The sequence below is a fragment of the Talpa occidentalis genome, unplaced genomic scaffold (assembly GCF_014898055.3).
Source record: "Talpa occidentalis isolate TD23 unplaced genomic scaffold, MPIMG_talOcc4v2.1 talOcc4.4, whole genome shotgun sequence".
Classification (NCBI taxonomy): domain Eukaryota; kingdom Metazoa; phylum Chordata; class Mammalia; order Eulipotyphla; family Talpidae; genus Talpa; species Talpa occidentalis.
This window is the reverse complement of record NW_023604295.1, coordinates 148,249,407-148,270,689: the sequence shown is the minus strand read 5'-3', so window position 1 is coordinate 148,270,689 and position 21,283 is coordinate 148,249,407. Positions and strand designations below refer to the sequence as shown.

Here is a 21,283-nt window from a genome sequence, read left to right as displayed (position 1 = left end):
AAGGTGTTTTTCTTAATGGACTTCAATTTGCCGCAGTGACCTAGTGACCTCACAGGCTGATGACCTGGCCCTGGGGAGGTGCGGGCGCCGCGGCCGGCGGGGGCTGGCCCTGCGGGGTGCCTGGGCGGAGCTCCAGGAACGACACGTTTCTACATTTTAAGGCTCGTTGTAAAATGCAAACAGCACATGTAGAACGGCCCATGAATAAACGACCAGCTGCAGCCAGTTCCGTGTCCTTCTTGCACCTGAACTGCCCCGGGCCTGTCCTGATTCCCCCACCTGCGTGACCAGTGACTCCGCAAAGGAGCCTCCCCGTGCGCTGAGAAACCACAGACCTGCCGGTGCTGGGCTCCCTGCCCGAGGGCGGCCGCTGCCCCCGCCGCCCCGTCGCTTCCTCCTGACCGGTCTTGCCCCTCCCGTGGGGCTCCAGGGGCTCTGCCGGCTCCAGACCAGGCCCTCGGTGCCCACTCTGGAGAGCCGTCCACTCTGGGGAGCCACCAGCCCTCAGCCCCCATGCGCTGCTGGCGCCCCCCACTCCTGCAACACAGGCGGGCCCTTCTCCACACCCTTGCGGGCAGGGTGAGGCCGGAGCAGCTGCCCCCGTCCTCTGGGGTCCCGCTGCGTGGCCCCCTGGCCAGGGAGGCTGTGGGGAGGGCTGTCTCCCCGCGGGCAGGGGACCCTGGCGGGCAGTGGCAGCCACCTGAGAACAGGCCTGGGGCTGGCAGCATCTGGAGAGCAGCTGCCGGGCGTGGCCCGAGAGGCCTGGGCCCTTCCCGGGGGTGGTGCCGGCACTGAGGCAGCGGGCGCAGGGCAGGGCAGAGCCCCAGGATGGGCTGGGGTGGGGGGAGGGGCGCCACCGCTGTCACCCCCTCGGGGTTCACGCCGTTCTGGGTTGTGTCTGGAGGCGCGTCCCCTGGTGGCTCCTCAGCCTGTCCCTTCGGTCAGGAGGCCAGGCTGCCGGGCACCGCAGCCACCCCCGGCCACATGCTTGCCGTTCCAGGCCACTTAAAAACTGGGGCGCATTTCAGCAAAGGGTCAGAGAACTGGCCTGGGGAGCCCCAGGGCCCGGCCCGCGCCCGCCCGCGGCACGGGGGGGGGAGCCGCGTGCACACGCTAGTCCCAGGCGCTCCCCACGCGGGAGAGGACAGGCCTGGGGCGCCCCGCTCGCCCACCCCGCCCGGGCGCCGGCCCCCTGCAGCGCCCGCCCCGGGAGGCCCGGGGCTCCCGCCTCAGCGACGCCGGGACGGGCCCCCGGCGGGGCGGCCCTGAGCCTGCGGTGCTGGGCCGTGGGGTCCGGGTCGGCCGCCATCCCCGCCCCGCGACCCGGGCGGGCACACCCGGGGCCCTGTGCTCCACCCGGGGGGCCGTCTCGGCCCGGGGTCCCGGGGTCCCGGAGCATCGGCCTCGGGACACGCGCCGCCCGCCTGCCCGGCCCGGCCCGGCCCACCCACTGCGCGGCTCCCGCGACGGGGGGGGGGGGGGGCGCGTGGCCGGACGCGGGGAAGCGCCGGGACAGCCCGACCCGCCCGGAGACCAGAACCCAGGCGGCCGGACGGCCCCGGCGAACCCGAGACGGGAACCGGGACGCCCCGTTGGCGACAGGCCGGGCGAGGGGCCCGGCGCTGCCCCAGGCTCGGGGCGGGGCGGAGGGAGAGGCGGTGGCCCGGGCGGGGCGCGGGGTTGGGGGGGCCAGGTCGTTCCAGGCCGCTCTGCTCGTGCACGGCGGCCGGGCCGGGCCCCCGGAGGTGCATCTGCTCCGGAGGAGAAATGACTGGAACAGGGCGGCGCCCCCACAGGCTTCGGCAAAGAGCATTCATTTACCAAAAACTGGGGTCCGGTGGAGCTCGGGAGGACCCCCTCGTCCGCCCAGCCCCGCGCGTCTGGGGAGTCGGGGCCTCCACCTTCAGTCCCGCCTGGTCAGGGTCCAGATGCGGCGGCCCCTGCCCCACCTGTGCTCACAGCAGAGACCACCCCGCCTGCTCCGCGGCAGTCCCAGCGAGGAAACCAGGGCGTGGGGGCTCAGCCGGGGGACCCCCCTGGGGACCGGGGCAGCCCATGTCCGTGTGGCCTCCCGGGCGCCGCCTCCGTCAGGATCTGGCCCACGGGCGCCCCAGCACACAGCGGCCAACCAGGCTCCTGGGGGGCAGGAGCAGGGCCAGTTGCTTTTTATTAATCTTTATTTTCAAAATTTTCTAGAACGGACATGCATTATTCTGCAGGCACCCAAAGGCTAGGAGACGGCGCGGCCCATGGGCAGGGCCTCCCGGGGGCTGCCAGGCGGCCATTCAGGCGGGCGAGGCCCGGCTGCCCCTGTCCTGGAGGTGGTTCCTGCATAGGCACGGGGGCAGGCACGGGGGCTGGCACCGGCGCAGACCCTCCCTGGCCAGGCAGCGCTGGGGGTTGCTCGTCTGGACACGACAATGCAGCTAAAATACATCTTAGGAAAAATAAATATCGTATTTACAAGGCCCCGACCGTCCCCTGCCCCAGTGGAGAGCTGTCGTGGCCGGGAGCCCCCTTGGCCACCGGCCGGTCCAGCGGGTCCCGGGCCCGGAGCCACGTTTCAGACAGTCAGGGCGGGCTCCTGCCCTCCGCCAGGCCGGGCTCGGGGTGCCACAGGCAATGCGACTCGCTGGGGCCTCAGAACTTGAAGAGGTCGATGAAGTGCTGCGGGGACACGGGCATGAAGCAGCTGGCGGGGTCGGCAGCGGTGCAGGGGTGCCCCGAGTCCTGTGCGGGGAGAGGCAGGTCACCAGGGGACTGGGTTCCCGGGCCCCCAATGCCTGGTGCGGGACGGCGACATGGCCAGAACTGGGCCCGAGGGCAGTGTCCAGCAGATGCCCGCCGCTGCCGGGCAGCCCCGTCGTGCATGCTGGGGCAGGGCCCGCTGCAATGGTGTCCCCGGGGGCCACCGCCCCCCTCGCTACCCGAGACCGAGTTGCAGGAGCAGGGAAACAGCAAAAGAAAAACAGGCTGTGTTAGATGACTGTCAGGCTGCGCGGGGGGCGCCTGGAAGACTGGGGCGCAGGCCTGGGGCAGGTGGCGTGTGGGTGGATGTCCAGGGGCACAGGCTACAGGGTGTCGGCGGCCGGTGACCCGACCCGTGTGCAGCATGCAAGTACCTTGAGGAACAGAGCAAGGCGGCAGTCCTGAGAGGCGCAGAGCCGGGGGAGAGCGGGAGGGAGGAGAGCAGAGGTCAGCCGCAGTGGGCAGGACGCGTCATGGACATCACTGAGACCACCAGGCACGAGGCCAGGCGCAGGGGCCACCCTCCACCCAGGCCCTGACGCCGGCAGCCCCTGTCCCACCTCAGGTGGGCAGCAGAAGGCGTGACACGACCCCGTCGTGCCTGGAAGCAGGCGGGCAGCCCCGCGCCCCATGCGTGTGGAGGCTGGGACCGTGTGGCGCCGAGGCGGAAGCCATTTATCCTCACATGTCCGAGAGTCCAGCCACGCGCCGCTCTGCTCACGCAGCCCCGGCGCGTAGCCAGGGCCCACACCCGGCCCGGCACATCCGGCTCTGGCCGAGGTTCTATCGTGGCGCAGGGGCTGGCCGGCCCGGATGTGCCCCCAGCCGCAGAGGCCAGCTGGGCACGCCTGCGCAACATGTGCGTCTTAAGCAGAGCTGTCCCCTCCAGGCAGCTGGGGCTCCTGCAGCCCTGGCCGCTGGGACTGTCAGCGGCAACGGAGGCGCCAGCGCCATCGCACGTCAGACACCCTCAACCGCGAGGTGAACCAGGACTGGCAGGGCCCACAGCGCCCATGGAGTGGACGCTGCTCACTGCGGAGGTGCTGGGGCCGTGTGGCCACCGCCACACACGCCAGAGCCAGACTGCCGGAGGGGACGCTCCAGGGCCTCGCACCAAAGGGCGCGGTTTGCAGGGACGTGGGGTGTCGCGTTCACTCTGACCAGTGCGGAGGAAACGGCTGCGGCCTGTCTGGGCTGGCTCTGGGCACGGCTCTGGGAAGAGGAGCCGGAGCCAGAGCTCACACCTGCGGAGGGGCCCTGTGGGGCCTGGCAGTGTGGACAGAGCGGGGCTGCACAGGCCGTGTGCGGGGACCCCAGCACTGCCGGGCTCTCAGATGCACCTCTCACGGGGTCCGCCTAGGCACCCCGGGGCAGGAGGCGGCCAGGCGTCCCAGCCCCGCCTGCTGGTCCACACCATGGTTCATTCTGCTTTTCAAAACAACTGTTCCTGGGCCTCCCTGGTGGCGCAGCAGGTTGAGTGCTGGGTTGGGAAGCTGCCCGCAGCCTCTGCAGCTCCGGTTCAATCCCCGGCCGCCGGCGAGGGTCCCACATGGCGCGCAGACCTCTCCTGCCATGCCCGCTCCTCCCCTCAGCAGTGTATTTCGTCGGTCTGCCTGCTCTGCTCCCCGCTCTGGCTCTGGTGGATTCTCTCACCCTCCCGCGCTTCTGACTGTCCCCAGTGCTTGTATAGATAAATAAATAAATCTTAAAAAAAAAACAAAGATACTTGTTCCTTTGCCCAGTAGTTGGTGAAACACGCCCCACTTCACCCCACCTAGAATCCCCCGTGTTCTCACCACCACACGGAAGTCAGGGGCTTTCCCACCAGCCTGGCCTCACCTTCCAGAAGAGCAGGCTGCAGTGCCGGCAGAAGTGCAGCGTGTCCCCGAACTGCTCCCGGGGCGGGTAGCGCTTCCGCAGCACGAAGTACATCAGCTTCCACTCCACGTGGCCCTTTTCTGAAAGGATCAAATGTCTACAGAACTGGACAGAAACAGACTCTGCTCAGAATCGAGAGGTTCTCATCACACGACGCTTGGCGCAATTCACGAAGCACCCGCCCCCCAGACACGATCTGAGGTGAAACTTGGGTTAAGTGGGTGAGGGACTAAGTAATGAGCATGCAGGTCCCCGCCGGGGGTGGCCCGCGGCTGTGAGGCCCCGGGACCCCTGCCCGGTTCTGGTCCAGGCTCGGGGTCTTGCAGCTCCACCCTGACCGTGTCGCTCGTGCCTCTAGCCAACAGTCCTCCTGAGACTGCCAGGCCGCCCCACGTCCTCCCTGGGCGCCCCCCTGCCCCGGCTGCTTCTGCCGCAGCCACGCCTGTTCCAGCTGGGAGCTCAAGGGGCACCTCAAACCCCACTCCCGTCTACCCTGGGCGGAGTTTCTGCTCCGAGTCCCTGGCCCACCCACCAGAGGCGTCCCCTCCCGCAGATAGCCCGAGGCCGCACTTGCCCTGCATCCTCACCGCAGGGGACCCCCAGGCCCCTGAGAATCATCTCCCCACCCCCAGCCCCCCAGGACTCAGGGCTAAGAAGCCCACGGCCAGGCCAGAAGGCATCCCCTCTGTGGTGTGCACATGGCACCCCTCAATTTTACCCACACTGCAGAGGACATGTGATGCTGTGCCCCACCTCTGTGGGGCAGGGCCACCGACACAGGCCCCCCTCAGACGCCTGCAGCTCTGGGGTAGGCCCCGAGGTGGGCAAGCTTGACCCCGACAGCGCCGCGGGCCACGGGGGACTGTGAGCATGGGAGGATGTGCCCCTCAAATGGGGGCATGGAGGCCATAAGCCAGACGTCAGGACGGGGGCAAGGGGCTCGCCACTGTGGTGTGGACGTTTCTAGAATTCTGTTCTCTGGTTGCCAACAGCACGCTCGCAGGCCACACAGGAGGGCCAGCAGGGGCAGCCCTCTGGCACCCCCCACTTCGGCCCTGCCCCCACCCCGGCCCACCCCCATTCTGGGCCCCGCCCCCACCTGCTGCTCCGCGAAGTGGTACTGGCACAGCGTCTTCCAGAGCCGCCTGTCCTCACTGAGCGCGTGCAGCGTGGGGCTCACCTGCCCCAAGGTGACCACGTCCCAGCCGTCCGAGAGCCGGTACAGGATGTCATTGAGCGTGTGCAGGGGGAGGTCGCTGAGCGTCAGGCCTGTGCGCACCTGCTGCTGGGGCAGGGCCAGGTGAGGACAACCACACGGCGCTCGCGGGCACCCCATGTCTACGAGCGCGCGTCTGGCCCCAGCAACTCCGGAGACTGACTTCCAGGCTCCGGGCTGCGCTTGCCTCACTCAGGCACCCCTCGCTGGTCAGGCCCAGCTTTGCAATGGCCAGAAGCCCAGGGGTCACTTCTGAAGCCCGCTCCCGGCGTGAGCCTCGTTGCGGGGACAGGGCAGTGCAGCCTCACCTGAGCGAGCCGTGACCCCGGGGCCGCCCGGCTCTGGTCTGCCGGCTCTGGTTATGAGGGGCAGGGCACAGCCAGGCGCTCACTGAGCCGCCGGTGTTAGTGTTTTTCTGTGGAAACGAGTGACCAGAACAAACCAGAAGTGCCAAGACGGCCGACACGCTCTGCCTCTTCTCCGCAGAGGCCGGGGCCACCTGCAGAACCCCATGGCGGCCCGGGAGCGGGCAGAGACAGCGGTCCCTGGGGGCCCGGCCGAGTTCTGGCTCATCGGAGGCCACTCCAGGCTGGAGCACATGCCCTGGAGGCCGATCAGTTTCCCCGGCCACCCACGGGACCCCCGCCGTCCTGGTAGTGACGGTGCCTCCATCTTCCTGCCCTGACCCGCCTGGACGCCGCTGAGCCCTGCGAGCCCCCGTGAGCCCCCGCGGCCCCCAGCCAGAGCCCACCTCAGTCATCTGCAGGCTCTGCAGCTGCTGCTGCCAGGCGAGGACGGCCTCCAGCCGGCAGCCCCAGACGTCCATGCTGCCCACGAGCACGGACTTGCCCACGCCCCGGAGGAGCAGGCACAGGGTGGAGCTCAGGTCCCGCAGCAGGCCCTTGACCAGGCGAGGGTTCTGGTGGTCAGCCAGCACTGGAAGGACAGAAGCCACGGTGGACAGCTGCCCGCTCCGGGGAGCCCGGGCACCCATCACCTATGGACAGAGCTGACGACCAGACAGGCCACCGCACCTGGGGAGGACACGAGCCCAGCCCGCGAGCGGCCGTGCAGGGGCCAAGACACCAGGTAGCCCTGGAGGCAGGCAGGCCCATGGCTGGGAGGGTCAGGGGGGCGAAGTGGGGCGGGCCCACGGCCGGGCGGGGGCGGCTGTGGGGTTCTGGGTCGCAGGATGCGGCAGGGGGCGAGTTTAGGGCCCTGAGCTGCACGCTCTGCAACGGGGGGGGAGGGTCCCTTGTCTCGCAGCCGGACCGACAGCCCACGTCCGCTCTCGGCGCCCCGAGCGCGCCCCCACTATCCCAGGGCGACGACGCCCGAAGGGCCGGCCCACCGCCCGCAGTATCGCCTGTGAGGCCGGTCGTTCCCTCCCCACGGAGCTGGACTCAAGCTCCACCCCTTAACCACTAACCCAGGCAGAAGCATGGGGCTCCCTGTGGCCCCGGGCCGCACCCTCCCTCGGGGGCAGCTCCCTGCAGCCGGAAACTCGGGCTCAGCGGGCGTGTGGGGTGCCTGGCCTTTGACTTTAAATCGGGAAATAAAGGAGAAATCCACCCCTTGCACCAAATTTCTAATGAAGATCGATTATTAAAACTATTAGTCGTCGGGCCTCCCTGGCGGTTAAGTCTCAGCACCATGAAGCTGCCCGCAGCCTTGGAGTGACCCACAGGGCGCAGCAGACCCCTCCTGGCTCCCCTCAGCAGCGTATTTCAGTCCGTCTGCCTGTTCTGCTCCCCCCTCTGTCTCCGGTGAATTCTCTCACCCCCGCATCTCTGGCCTGGACCCCAGTTCTTGTATGCATGAGTAAATGAATCTTTTTAAAAAAATCAGTGTGGAAGAAGTAATAAAACTATCCGTCATCACCTTACCCTTCTGAACGATCTTGTCCAAAATGTTGAAGTAGTTCTTCTGCGCCACACCGCTCAACGAAGTTAGCTGGGATTTCGCAATGAGCTGTAGCAGCTTCAAAAGAAAGAGGGAAGAAGCTGAGCAGACGTCTGCTTGGTGAGCTGGATAGGCCGGAGACCAGCCTGTGCCAGGCCGCAAAGGCCAGGGCTGCAGCTGCCCACCTGCCCCCTGCCTGCACGGCGCTGCCAGCCTCCCCGGTGGCAGAGAAGCATTTGACCTCACGGTGAAGGCACAGCCCCGTGGGCCGGCTGGCTCCGCAGATGTGAGCCCCCCGCAGGCTGGCAGGTCCAGCGGGAGCACATGGGTCCGATGGCTGCCGCACAATACCCACTGTGGGGATGCTGGAGATGGCCCAGGCAGACCCTCACCATCCAAAGCCCCATCACAGCCACCCCACAGCACCCAGAGCCCCATCACAGCCACCCTGTAGCCGCATTGCAGCTACCCTGCAGCCCCATCACAGCACCCCACAGCCCCATCACAGCACCCACAGCTCATCGCAGCAGCCGCAGCCCATCGCAGCAGCTGGCAAACAAGCGCTTACCTTGACCACGTAGTCAAACCTCCGGACGTCCTGGATTGCGCTGGAGAAGTCCAGGCGGTTGAAGGCCTCCCCCAGTGTGCAGTAGCCGTGCCTCTGGGGAGAAATGTGGGGTCAGAGCAGGCAGCTGGCCGGGCCAGGCTGCCCAGCCCCGGCCATGCCATCCTGGTCATGCTGGCCCAGCCGCACCGGCCACACCATGCCAGCCATGCCAGCCAGCTGCCCTGGCCATGCCGCCCAGCAGCCAAGGGAGCCGCTTTTATTGCTGAGGGCAAAGTCAGGGGAAGCCGGTGTCTCCACTTCCTCCCACTCCTCAGCAAGTGTTTTTTTGGCTGGAAGCGCCGACCCATCCTGGTCTGTGGGCCCCGGCCCCAGGCTCCTGCTGGCCAGCCAGGAGCCGGTCACACGGGCCTCATGAGGGCGAGAGCCCTAGTCTCAGGCACACGGGGATCAGTGTGTGCTGAAGGCCGCAGGCCGCTCTCTCTCTCGGGAGGAGATGAGGTGCTGACTGACAGCGGCCCCAGGCAACAGACTGGCTCCTCCACCGCTGCATCCCCAACAACTCTCCTCTCTGAAGCGACCCTGACTAGAGGCGCTGGGGCAGGGGCTGCGCTTTTGGGGGGCAGCCCCTCTAGACCTCCGAGTGTTCCGTCTCTCCCCTGCACTGCTCCCAAGGCTGCTGCCCAGGAGGCCACACAGGTCCCTGCCCCCTCTTTTTTTGGGGGGAATTAAGTCGATTCACAGGTGTGAGGAACACAGGGCACCCGGGCCTTATTCACCACCCAGCGCCGGCTCTGCTTCCCCCCAGGCGTCCTGCCCTCCTGTGGGATCTGGTATCGCAAAAGCACTTGGGAGTGTGGTCACGGGCACCAGGGCCCGCAGGGACACCCAGGCCGCACAGCCGGGGCAGGGGTGCGCGCCCCTGAAAGCATGGACGCCCAGCCGAGATCCCTCTGGGACCAAGGGCAGAGATGGTGCTGTCCTGGGCCAGGCCGCCCGGCCTGTGCTTGTCCCCTGCTCAGTTTAAAGGCCTGTGGACTGCCTAAGGCCCCAAGACTCCTTCTCCATTACCCAAATCCACAGGGACTCTGGGAGGGGGGCAGCCCCCACTATGGCACAACAGGGAAGACCACAACAGTTTTTGGAGCGAGGAGGAGACCCTGCTGGGGGCCATAGGGCCCGGCCTTGCCAGGCAAGGGCAGGAGTGCGGCCACCTGGCCTCCCAGGAGTAGGGCAGAGCAGGAGACAGGCGCAGTTGAGGCCACAGTGGTCTGCTGTGGCCGCTTATGCTCAGCCTTCATGTCCAGACACCGCTCTCCACACGGCCCTGCAGCCAGGATGAGGGCAGCTGCGCACTGCGAACCAGCTGGGTGCCCCAGAGCAGCCCTACAGCTCTCAATCTCAGAGCTTAGTCCTGAAGCTTCTGGGGAGCTGGGCGGGTCCCAGAACATCCACTGCCAGCACTCGCATGGCTCCGCCATATACACTGAGCAGCAGCAGCTCCATCCCTCCCAGCTGCCACAGGCGGGCAACTCGGTCTCAGGCTGCAAAAGGGGTGTCCCCAGAGTGAGAAAAAGGAAGCACAGGGCTGGAGGGGAATTGATTTCCACTGGGGAAACGCTTCAGTGGACCTGGAGAGGCCAGGGCCGGCTGCACCTGCTCCTGGGGGGAGGGGGGCGGCTGCACCTGCCCCATGGCCCACACCCACCCTGCAGGCCGCCCACCCCGCCTGCGCCCCGTGCCACACCCAGCACCGAGGCCGCGTGGCCGAGCTGCTGGCTCAACAGCCTGATGCGCTTTGGCCGTGGGGCAGGGCCACAGAGGTGACATCGCAAAGTGACTTGGTGTGACAGCCAAGTCACACTCAACCCACTGCGTGAAACAGGCTCGTTAGGACAGAACACTCACTTCTCTTGTGCTTTCTTTGTGGACATAGATCCATTTTTCCCGATAAAAACCTACAAAAAAATTAACATTTTTAAAATCTGGTGAAACATTTCCAAGCGAAGACCTCGCGGAAGCGCATGAGGGCAGCCAAACGTTTCAGGAGAAATGACGTCTGGCTGAGCCCCAGCCGTGGGAGAGGCCAGCTCCGGGTGCCGCATCACTTTAACCACCAGCCACCGGGAGCCGATGCTCAGGTACCCGGGAGCCGAGTGCTAAACTTTTGCTACCTTCGACGGTATTTATTAAAATACCTTTTTCAAGGAACTCAAGACCCAAGGCACGAAGTTCATGACAACCGCGTGTGCCCGAGCCCACTTTTCCAGCAGAGTCTCGACAGGCAGGGCAGGGCTGGCCCCGCAGCCACCACAGCCCAAGGCTGGACTCCAGTTCTTAGGCCCAACGGCCTTGGCCTCACCAGTGAAGTCTTGTTTTCGCGACTCTCGTGAAATACAGAGCTCGGGGGACCGGGGCAGTGGGCAGCCCTGCACGCGGGGCAGGGAGTCAGAAGCCCGTCCACCTGCCTCGCGGCCAGAGGCGCGCACGTCAACACACTCAACAAGGACACAGCACAACACGAGAACGCTCTTACACTGAGCATTTGCGTCATTGTTAAAATGGTCCTTTTTCCTTTTTTTGGATACATATTCACGCTCTTCATTGTTGAACTTTTCTTCATCTTCACTATTTAAGATACTGAAACAAAAAGAAAAAAGATTGAAAGACTTTTACAAGGAGATCTTTATTTTTTCTCCACAGAAAAGGTAATAAATGGTTTGCAATTCAGGAGATCAAAATGAAACCATGTTAAATTTTGAAAGCAAGCAGTTACTCTTCAAAGATCCAAATCAAAGGTTTGAAATGACAAGGTCAATAGATAATTTTTTGAGAAATCTGAGGTTTAACCTGGCTTTCCTGATAACGTCCTACCAGGAAGCCGACTGTTTCGGGATCTCCTGGGGCTTCTGCTAGCTCAGCCAGGGATGTTTAGGACTTCAAAATGCTTTAGTAAAACAGATCACAGAGACCCTAAATGCTCCAGAACGTGTCCGTGGCAACATGATGTCCACACCCACGTGACTGGCTGGACCCCACGGATGCTAAGAAACACTCGACGTTTCAGGTTATCTTCTATTCTCAAAGACCGAACTGAAACTATTACAACATTTTCTTATTAACCAAATAAGCACTGCTCAAATAGCGCGGCAAAGACACTGAGGCCTGGGCCTCCCTGGTGCAGCAGGGCTGTCTCACGCTGTCAAGCTATGACCAGCCGCTGTGGCCTGAGTCTGATCCCGGCCAGGGAGCTACCCACAGGGCGCAGCATCCCTCTCCCGCCTCCCCGCTGCTCCCCTCGCCAGTGGATGTGCCTGTTCTGCTCCCCACTCTGTCTCTGGTAAGAATGCTCACCCTCCACACCTCTGGCCTGTACTCCAGTTCTTTTATGCATAAATAAATAAATCTTTAAAAAAATAAAAATTAATAGAACCTTTAACAGCCAATCAATGAAAAAATGAGCAAAGGGCTTGAAGGAACATGTCTCCAAAGACATGCAGGTGACCCACAGCAGTCCCATTAAAGAAAGGGACCCAGGCAGCAGCCGGCCGCGACTCGCCACACCGGGGCGATGGGGATGGGGCTGCAGGGACGGGGCGGTGGGGACAAGGCTGCAGGGAAGGGGCTGCAGGGACAGGGATGGGGCCTGGGGCGGGACTCACAGGCCACGGCTCCCGGGCTGCAGGCCCTCGCCCCAGGGCTCGCACCGCTTCCAGCCGTCTTCTGTCTTCATCCAGCTCCACCCAGGCGACCTCCAGTCCTGGCCCAGGAAGGGCATCGTTGTCCAGCCAGCGCAGGTCACGCAGAACCCGCGAGAAGCAGCTCGTCTCACTGGGGCCTATGGGCTGATTTTAAAGAGTAAACGTCTCTTACTGTCAAAGGTTGCCAAGGACACGCTGGGGACACACTGGTGACCTGGGCTGACTCACTCGGGTCAGCACCGCGGTGGGCACCCCGCCGGCCACCCGCCGCCTTCCGGGGACACAGGGACGGGCTGTGGTTCTGAAGCGGGGGCGGGGCGCCGGGCCAGGTGGGAGCCCAGCCCCGGGAGCTGTCACTGCAGGGCCAGACGACAGGCCCCCACGGGCAGGCGGCCACCTGAGGACAGACGTCAGGGCTCCCGGCGCTGAATTAAAGGAGTGACGCACGGAAAGCAGAGGAGTGTGGAAATGCTCGGGAGGCAGAGCCAGCACCCAAGGGCCCAGCCTGCTGGAAACGGGATGGTCACGTGTGAAAGGGCGACACCGGGGCGCTCCGGCTCCACACACACACACACACACACACACACACACGCACACGCACACGCAAGCGCTCACAGCGGGTTGAGGATTTAGATCTAAAACCCCAGGGTGTGCTCTGGCCATAAATTAGGGTGAACAGGATTTCATCCTGGGCTTCGGCGTCCACTTCGCTCATCCACGTGTCTAGTTTAATTGCAGTATCGTGTTTCAATTACTGCTGCTTTATAATGTGGTTCAACATCAGGTGACGGGAAACTTAGTTTTTAGCATTGCTTTAGCTATTCAAGGTCTTTCGTGGTTTCTGTGTAACTTTTTGTATTTTTTAACCTTATTTTCCTGAAGACTGCCATGGCATTGTAGCGGGCGTGACATGAGAGGCATGTATTTCTTTGGGAACGGTCACCCTGACTGTATTTCTCCTCACCATGGACACGGACTCTCTTTCCGTCCTGTCTGTCTTGTTCTGCGCTCAATCGCGTCTCACGGTTTTCCCTGTATAAGCCTTTTGCCTTCTTGGTTAGCTTAACTCTCCGTGACGTGATTGTAAATGGAATTGTTTTCTTTTTCTTCTCATTCGTATATAAAAACACAACAGACCTCTGTGTGTTCATTTTGTAGCCTGACACTTTCCCGTATTTGTTATTTTGGTGGCTGCTTGGTGGCGCCTCAAGGGCTCCTCTGCACAGCCCAGGAAGCAGCTGCAGATTGAGACCCACCACGTGGGGAAGCTGCTCCCAGCAAACCATCCACCGGTAACCCCGAGCCGGGGTCGCCCCTGGGGAGAGGTGGCAGCTCTCAGCAGACGTTTCTGCCAGACGTGCGGAGCCACCGGGCCACGAGAGCTGGGCCCTGGACCAGAGGGACGTGGCCAGAGCCGCAGTGGGCGTCACTGCACACTTGGGAGGCACCCACGGCGAGGGCCTCGGGCCCATGGCTGGTGAGGACCTGAGAGGAGCCTGCATGAGCCGGCAGGACGCGAACACTTGTCTCAGGAAGTGGCCTGAAGGGCCCGGAGAAGTGAGAAATGGGACATCGCACGCCCGGCGACCCCACACTGGGCATCCACATGGAGTCAGCCACGGGTGGTGAGTGTCTACTGTGCTCACTGACCACCATCACCACCCCAGGACAGGGCCGGGGGTGTCCTGGGGAGGGCAGCGAGAGCAGTGGTCCGTTCACAGGTGGACACCGGGTGTGGGTGCCCACGAGCTGGCTGCTGCTGGCCACTCATGGGCAGCTGCGGGTGACGTGCTATCTGCAGACCCCAGCAGCGCATCCTAGACCATGCGGAGTGTGGCCGGCCGGGCGCTCAGGCCCATGGGCCTGACTACGGGACTGGCTCTGGCGGACTCAGGCCCCTCTGCCTGCAGGGACGTCTGCTGCTCGGCTGACGCAAATGTGGATGTGTGGCCACCAGGTGTGGTCACCACGTCCCCTTAGGTGCAGTGCCCGTAAAACTCTGTCCTGCATTCTGACCCCACCACGCCCCTTATCCCTCAGGCCGCGGCCGGCGACCCCTCGCGAGCCCGGCGCTGCAGCCCACACAGAGTCTGGCTTCAGCCTGCCCGGCCACGGGTCCCCACCCACCCGCGCCACAGCCAGCCCTGCAGACAGGGAGGTGCGGCCGTCCCGGCAGGACAGGGGCCGGGGGCGCACGGGGCGGTCAGGGAGGCAGAGCAGGCCTCGCTGCGGAGCAAGACAGGCTCCGGCCCAGACGGGGGGAGGCCATGGGGCGCGAGGGACCTGGACTTGGTAACAAGTTTTGAAAAACCAGCAGCGCAGGCGGAGCAGGGCAGCAGGGACGCCAGGACCCGATGTCCAGGGACAGATGAGGACGGGCCAGAGAGCCGGAAAGGACAGCCGGGGGTGGCCCGGGGGTGGCCGGGGGGAAGGTGAAAGAAGGATGGGCTTTAAGAAGGAAATGCCCAGGGCCTCCCCAGTGGCACAGCGTTTGAGCGCTGGGCTGCGAAGCTGCCCGCAGCCTCTGCAGCACCGGTTCGATCCCCGGCCGCCAGCGAGGGTCCCACATGGCGCGCAGACCTCTCCTGCCGCCCGCTGCTCCCCTCAGCAGTGTCCTTCGGTCCTTCTGCCTGCTCTGCTCCCCGCTCTGGCTCTGGTGATCCTCTCACCCTCCCGCGCTTCTGACTGTACCAGTGCTTGTATAAATAAACAAATAAATAAATAATCTTAAAAAAAGAAATGCCCCGAGGGAGGCCGTGGAAAGCTAGGGATGAAGAACACAGAGTTGCAGGGGGCAGCAACTCGCTTCCCAATCCCCACATACATAAGACAGCAAACCCAGGCTCGCAATCCTGCTCAAGGAGAAAACACCTCCTGGGTGGCGCGGGAGGTGAACCTGCTGGAGCCCTGGCGAAGTTGGCAATGGCGCAGGAAGTCAGGGGGAAACCAAGCCTGGCTGGGAACTCCTGCAGAGACTAGCTGGCACCCCACGCTCAAGGCTTGAAGCCCCCAGGGTCAGGTGTCAGAGTGCACATAGCCGTGGAGCAGAAGAGAGAGCAAATGCCACGTCCCACAGGCGGTACGGCGTGAGCCAGATGACTCGTGGCGGTTGCGATCTGAGAAGGCCGCAGAAGTGGGGAGGCCCGTGGACTCCAGGTGAGCCCACTCCGGGTGAGCCCAGCGGTGGGATGGAGCCAAAGGGGTTTCCTTTACAAAGTGAACGACCCTGTAACCCGTGTCACTTCAGTAAAGAATTTGAACAACAAAAAAATCATTCTAAATCTCAGCACTATTGGATCAGCCTCACCCTGCAGGGCGTCTCGAGACCTTCACAGGGCAAGCCAGAGAACACGCTTGAAGAAGGCTGTACCGCGATTGGAGCAGGCGAAGCTGAGCGATAGATTTAGCCTCATAAAACATACAGAAAAAAAGCCCCAAGCACATCTTTAGGAACATCTTTGCCTAAGAATTTGGCGATGTCATGTGACTATGCCTTCGGTTCTGTTTGAAAAGATCCGCGTGGCCACCACCTGTTGCAAACCAAGTACGGTACTTGTGAGAAAACCAGCGCAGACAGAAATATTACGCTGTTCCGAAGGCGCCATTGTGAGAAAGGAGAAGACGCACAGCAATAGATGAAAGAGGCTTCCCGGTGGCGCAGCGGTTGAGCGCTGGTTGCGAGCTGCCCGCGGCCTTTGCGGCGCCTCGATCCCAGCTGCTCCCCGGTGGAGGAGGGTCCCGCATGGCGCGCAGACCCCTCCTGCCGCCCGCTGCTCCCCTCAGCAGTGTCCTTCGGTCCTTCTGCCTGCTCTGCTCCCCGCTCTGGCTCTGGTGGATTCTCTCACCCTCCCGCGCCTCTGGCCTGTACCCCAGCTATTGTATAAATAAATAAAAGATTAAAAAAATAACATTTACAGTTTCTGCTGTAAAGTTAAGACTGAACCGGGTGCTTTCAGTAAGATAATCAATTCTTTCACAATTATCAAAATTCTACAGATAATTCATTTTGACTTGACGACACTGAGAAATTGATGTAGTTTGCTTCTCTGCAGATGGGGCATCCACGGGTTTGTCATGTTATGCTCCTGAGAGCACAGAAGTCTTATTTGCGAACTGTGGCAGTGCATGTGCTCACCAACCACAAGCTCAGCCTCCTGAGCGCGTCCACAGAGACAACAACAAAGGCAACAACAACAACAAAAATTTAAAAAAAGGCGCGTCCCCCTGGGAAGACCGGCTCTCCAAAAACCGCTCCTGATGGAGGTGTGTGACTTAGCAAGTCAGACGACATCACCAAAGTTTCGGAATTTTTAAAGGGAGTTTCCTTGTCTGCACCCCCCCCCCCCGGAAACGAGCCCTGGGGGGCACCGACATGTGAGAGCAACCTTTCACAGGGCGGCCTCAGCCGCACCATCACCTGTGCCGCGAGCTCACCGCACCTCAGGTCAGCTGACGTCAAAGGGCACCTGGGCCCGAACTACCCGAACCCCCTCAACCTCCCGCACGGCGGCCGCGGCGCAGGGGCGGGAACCCGGCGGCGCCCGCGGGCGAGGAAGCTGCGGGCGGGAAAGTCCGAGCAGACCGAGGTGTTGGTCCTTCGCGCCCACTCGCTGTTAGCAGCAGCAGCGGCCGTTCACCGGGCCGCGCGAGGCCGGGTCCCCCGGCGCGACGCGGGTCACCCCGTTCGGGCCGGCCCGCCCCGCCCCGCCCCGCCCCGCCCCGCCCGGCGACCGCCCGCGCCCCGCAGGCCGAGCCCCACCCGCCGCCGCCGGGGCCGCCGCCCGGGCCGAGCTCGCAGCGGGGCGGCCGCGAAGGGAGGCGCCGCCCTCGGAGCCGCGGCGGGGGCGGGCGGGCGGGCGGCCCCCCAGGCCGAGGCGCGCCCCGAGCTCCAGGCGCAGCTCCACGCGCAGGGCGGGCGGCGGCGGCGGCGCGCGGCTCCGGGCCCGGGTCTCGCGGCGGGGCGGGCCGGGCTCGGGGGCGCGACGGCCAGACCCCGCGGGCCGGCGCCGCGCTCAGGGCGCGCTCTCGGCGGGCGGAGGCCGCGGCCCGGGGCGGGCGGGCGGCCGGGGTTTCGGGGCGCCGGGGGGGGCGGGCGGGCCGGGGGCTCCGGGGCCCGGGCGGGGCGACTTACGGTGACGGCGCCGATTCGGGGACCCCGGGCGGCCGCGCGGGCAGGCGGGTCGGGCCGGGCCCCGCGGGCCGCTCCCGCCGCGCGCCCCGGCCTGCAGCGGCGCCCCCGCCCGGCCGCACCCCCGGCCCGCGACGCCGGCGGCGGCTGTTGCCGGAAGCGCCCGCGCCCGCGCGCCGGGCCCGCCCCGCCCCCCGCGCGCCGATTGGCCGCGCCGCGCGCGGGAGCGCCGCGCATGCGCAGCCCCGCCGCCCGCGCGCTCCCGAGCGTGGCGCCGCCTCCCGGCGCGCCGGGGCTTCCGGGCGCGGCCTGCGGGGCGGGGCGGGAGGCGGGGCGGGGCGGGAGGCGGGGCGGGAGGCGGGGGCCAGCGCCGCGGACTCGGTGCCCCCGCCCCCCCTCCGGCCGCCGCTCTAGGCCCGGCCGCCCCTTCGGCCGCTGCTCGCGGCCGCGCATTCCCGGGCGGGGCGCGACTCTGCGCCCTCGGGGCGCCCGGCCGGGGGACGCGGGCGGCTCGGCCGCGGGGCGCGCGCGTGTCGGGCCCCCGTCCGCGCCCCCTGCGGCCCGGGTCGCGCCGAGGTGCCCCCGCCGTCCCCGGGGCCCGGGGAACCCGGGAGCTGCCCGCGGCGACTGCGGGCGGGGCGCGTCCCTCCTCCCCGACGTCCCGGCGGCGCCTCCTCGGCCCCCCGCGCTGGCGGGGACCCCGCGCCCCGGCCCTGCCGCGGTCGGACCCCCCGCCCGCCCGCCCCCCGACGCTGCCCGCGCTCCGGGCCACGCTGTGAAGCGCCCGAGGGCGCCGTCGGGGGCTGGACGGGCCGCGGGGCCCGGGCCGTGTCCCCCGCGCTGTGGCCTTGGGGGCGCGGGGGCCGCCGCCGAGGGACCCCAAAGCTCCGCCCAGCCGCCCTCCAGCTCCGGCGCGGGTGGTTGCGAAACCCGCGGCCGTCAGTGCCCCGCGGGGTTCCCGGCCGGGCGGGGGCTGAGGGACGCGCGAGGCCCGAGAGCAGGCGGGGGTCGGGGCGGGCTCGGCTCCGGAGCCTGGACGCTCTGCCCTGGGCGGGGCCGCCTCCGACGGGCCCCCCCCCCTCCCCCACCAGGCGCCTGAGCGCCCAGGGATGTCTGCGCGGCCCGCGGTGGGTGCCGCCCCCCAGCAGCCCGAGCGAAGCCCGTCGCCCTCCGAGGAGTGGACCCGCCCGACCCCGGCGGTCGCTGCGCAGCGCCCGCTCCTGACCGGGAAGGGCCTGTCGGGCTGTGTGGGCCGCGGAGCCCGCGCCCGGCCTGGAGGAGCGTTTCCAGACTCAGTTCGCCGTCATGTCACTCGAAAGCGTGATTTGCTGTGGAGACAAGAGCAGCGCAGCCGCCTCTGCTGCCTGGCGCCCGCCGGGCTGAGCCTGCACCTCGGCGCCCGCCCTGCACCTGCCCCCTTCACCAGCCGAGAAGCCGGGTCACCCCGCGGCCTTGAAAGGCCCAAATGGGGAAGCCCCAGGTCTGCATGAGCGTCGGCTGCTCAGCCAGGGGCGCCCGGCCGGCCGCGTGCAGGCCTTGGGTTCCCAGGACCGGAGTTGGCTTTGAGGCCCTCCAACCCTTCCTGAGGGCGCCGCTGGCTCGGGCTACATTGTTCAAAGGGGGCTTGGGGTGCAGGCACCAGGCCGGGCCCAAGGAGCAGAGGGAGGGCTCCCCGACCCTGCACCCCTTTCTCCCCAAATTTCTTTCTCAGTCTCTAGGTCTGGGGTGTTCTTCCTCCTCCCATCCTGGGCCTGGGGGGCCGGCGGCTCAGGAACCGTCTCTGGCGAGCTCCCGCTCCCGCGCTCCAGACAAGACGCCCAGGTCTGCCTGCGGCCCCAGCGTAGGGGAGCAGCTGCCGTCCGGCCGACCAGGGGCCTGTCCCCTCGCTCCAGCAGACTTGTCCTGGGGACCGTGTGGTCACCCGGGAGGGCACCGCTGGCATCTAGTGGCAGAAGCGAGAATGTTGCTCCCTCTGGCCCCCAAGACCAAGACTGGGCCCACCCCAGAGTTCTCTGCCCGGGTGTCCGGGCGGCCAGGCTGGACACTGAGAGCAGCACTGTCCACTAGGGACGTGAGATGTGCAACAATTAAAGGTAAAACTTTTCTGCCAGCGACAGTGAAGGAAAAGCTGAGCAATGTTCACGCCGCATTTTATTTGACGCAGTCGCTCCAAGCTGCTGCTCTTTCCACTCGCATCCATCTGAACCCTCGGCTGAGGTGTCTTACATTCCTTTAATTTTTTTTCTAAGCCTTTGGAATCCAGCACCTGCTTTTCACCGTCAGCGGAGCCGGCCAGCGGCTGTCAGCCCAGCAGCCTCGGCACCGGACAGCAGGCCCGGCCGCGCCTGACCCGCGGCATGCAGCGGGACGGCCCAGCTCCCGCGCGGTTTTCTGAGACAGGTTCTGTCGCCGTGTCCTCCCCGCTCCTGCGCGAGGCGGCCAGCGCCGTCACCGCTTCACCACTGACCGAGACACCCGGGCCCTGCGGCCGGGCCCGAGCGAGCCGGCTCCGGCGAGGCGCGGCTCCCAGGGGTGGGGCTGGCAGTGCAGGGCCAAGGGTCCCGCGGCCCGGGGAGGGCCGAGGGCAGCCCTGGGCAGGGCGGACGCCCAGGTATTTTGCACAGCAGTGAAGAGGAAGAGCGCAGGCCAGGAGAAAGGGGGGGGCAGCGTTTAGGGGGCACCCTTCAGCCGCAGGAGCCGCGGCAGACGCGTCCACGTCTCACCACTCCCCAGACACATCAGGAGCTGAATTCGGGCGTCGGCGCGCGAGGGTCCCGGCCGGGGAGCAGGGGGCGGGGGCGCAGCCGGCTGGGGCTCCCGGAGCCGGGCAGGATCCTGACACGGTGCTGCGGAAGCCTCAGGTGCCCGGGCCTGGCCTCCCGCCGGGATGCGGCCCAGGCCCGGGCAGCGCCGACCCGCCACCGGCCGCCACAGCGCGGGGCAGGTTGGCGCGGGAAAGAGGAGCGTCCTGAGCAGAGAAGGGGCAGCCGCCAGGCGGGACCCCGGCGGAGCCGGCGGGAGGGGGCGCGGGGGGCGGGGGCTCAGACCTGCCTCCGGGAGGGCGCGGGGGGGGGGGGGGGCTCAGACCTGCCTCCGGGAGGGCGCGGGGGGGGGGCTCAGACCTGCCTCCGGGAGGGCGCGGGGGGGGGGGCTCAGACCTGCCTCCGGGAGGGCGCGGGGGGGGGGGCTCAGACCTGCCTCCGGGAGGGCGCGGGGGGGGGCACAGACCTGCTCCCCCGGCCCACAGCCCGTCCCCGTCCCCGTCCCCGTCCCCGCGCCGCCGTCCTCGGGCCCCGCCCGCCGTCTCCGTGCGGCCCTGACCGCCGCGCTCTCGCCCAGTCCCGGCTGACCAGTGCCCTCTGGGGCCGCCGCCTCGCCCGGCGCCCTCCGCCCGCGGCCCGCGCCGCCCTCGGGCCGCTGGATTCCCGCGCCCGCCGGGGAGGCCGCTCGCGCCTCCGCGCCGGAGCCAGGCCGCCCGCACGGCGGGGGGGGGGGGCCCGCGGAGAGGAGGGGGGGCTCACGGAAAGGGGGGCCCGCAGAGAGGAGGGGGGGCCCGCGGAGAGGAGGGGGGGCCCGCGGAGGCGGGGGGGGCCGCGGAGAGGAGGGGGCTCGCGGAGAGGGGGGGCCCGCGGAGAGGGGGGGCTCGCGGAGAGGGGGGGCTCGCGGAGAGGAGGGGCCCGCGGAGAGGAGGGGGGCCCGCGGAGAGGGGGGGCTCGCGGAGAGGGGGGCCCGCGGAGAGGGGGGGCTCGCGGAGAGGGGGGCCCGCGGAGAGGGGGGGCCCGCGGAGGGGGGCCGGCAGTGCAGGACAGGCCGGCGGGGCGCGGGGCCCGAGCTCACTCTCCGCTCCGGAGGTCGCTCCCTGGTCGGCCGGAATCCCGCGTGTGTGTGTGTGTGTGGGGGGGGTGGGGGGGGTCTCCTCAGGGCGGGGCGGGCCTTCCTCGGGGGCGGGGCGGGTCTTCCTCGGGGCGGGGCGGGTCTTCCTGGGGCGGGGCGGGTCTTCCTGGGGGCGGGGCGGGGCCTCCCTGGGGCGCGGCGCCGTGGGCGGGGCCTTGCGGGCGTGAGGGTTGGGCAGCGCCAGGTGGGCGTGGCGGGAGGTGGGCGTGGCGGGAGGTGGGCGGGGTCCGAGCCGCGCCCGCCCCGAGCGC

At 66.9% G+C, this 21,283-nt stretch overlaps 1 protein-coding gene across 5 annotated transcripts; it reads right to left on the bottom strand.

The window, feature by feature from the left end:
* Nucleotides 1-2,148: 2,148 nt before the first annotated feature.
* Nucleotides 2,149-21,016, bottom strand: FBXO25 (F-box protein 25). Of its 5 annotated transcripts, XM_037526736.2 has the most exons (11): nt 17,142-17,191; nt 11,972-12,154; nt 10,846-10,949; nt 10,218-10,267; nt 8,313-8,405; nt 7,729-7,822; nt 6,594-6,778; nt 5,726-5,908; nt 4,588-4,731; nt 3,123-3,149; nt 2,149-2,730 (listed from the first exon to the last, which is right to left on the bottom strand). In XM_037526736.2, exons 2-11 carry the CDS (start codon nt 12,085-12,087, stop codon nt 2,641-2,643), a joined length of 1,086 nt encoding a protein of 361 aa, XP_037382633.1. In that variant the 5' UTR covers nt 12,088-12,154; nt 17,142-17,191; the 3' UTR covers nt 2,149-2,640. The 5 variants fall into 5 exon arrangements, with proteins under 5 accessions (XP_037382633.1, XP_037382637.1, XP_037382638.1 ...); XM_037526740.2 differs by lacking the exon at nt 3,123-3,149; XM_054701104.1 differs by lacking the exons at nt 2,149-2,730; nt 3,123-3,149; nt 17,142-17,191 and adding exons at nt 3,156-4,452; nt 20,976-21,016.
* Nucleotides 21,017-21,283: the final 267 nt, after the last annotated feature.

Excerpts from the sequence above, each read along its gene's own strand:
- FBXO25 (XM_054701104.1), bottom strand. The coding sequence starts at position 12,087 with ATGCCCTTCCTGGGCCAGGACTGGAGGTCGCCTGGGTGGAGCTGGATG. Across the intron at positions 7,823-8,312 it reads GGTTTGACTACGTGGTCAAG|CTGCTACAGCTCATTGCGAA; the intron begins GTAAGCGCTTGT and ends TTTCTTTTGAAG. Across the intron at positions 4,732-5,725 it reads ACCACTTCGCGGAGCAGCAG|TTCTGTAGACATTTGATCCT; the intron begins GTGGGGGCGGGG and ends GTTTCTGTCCAG.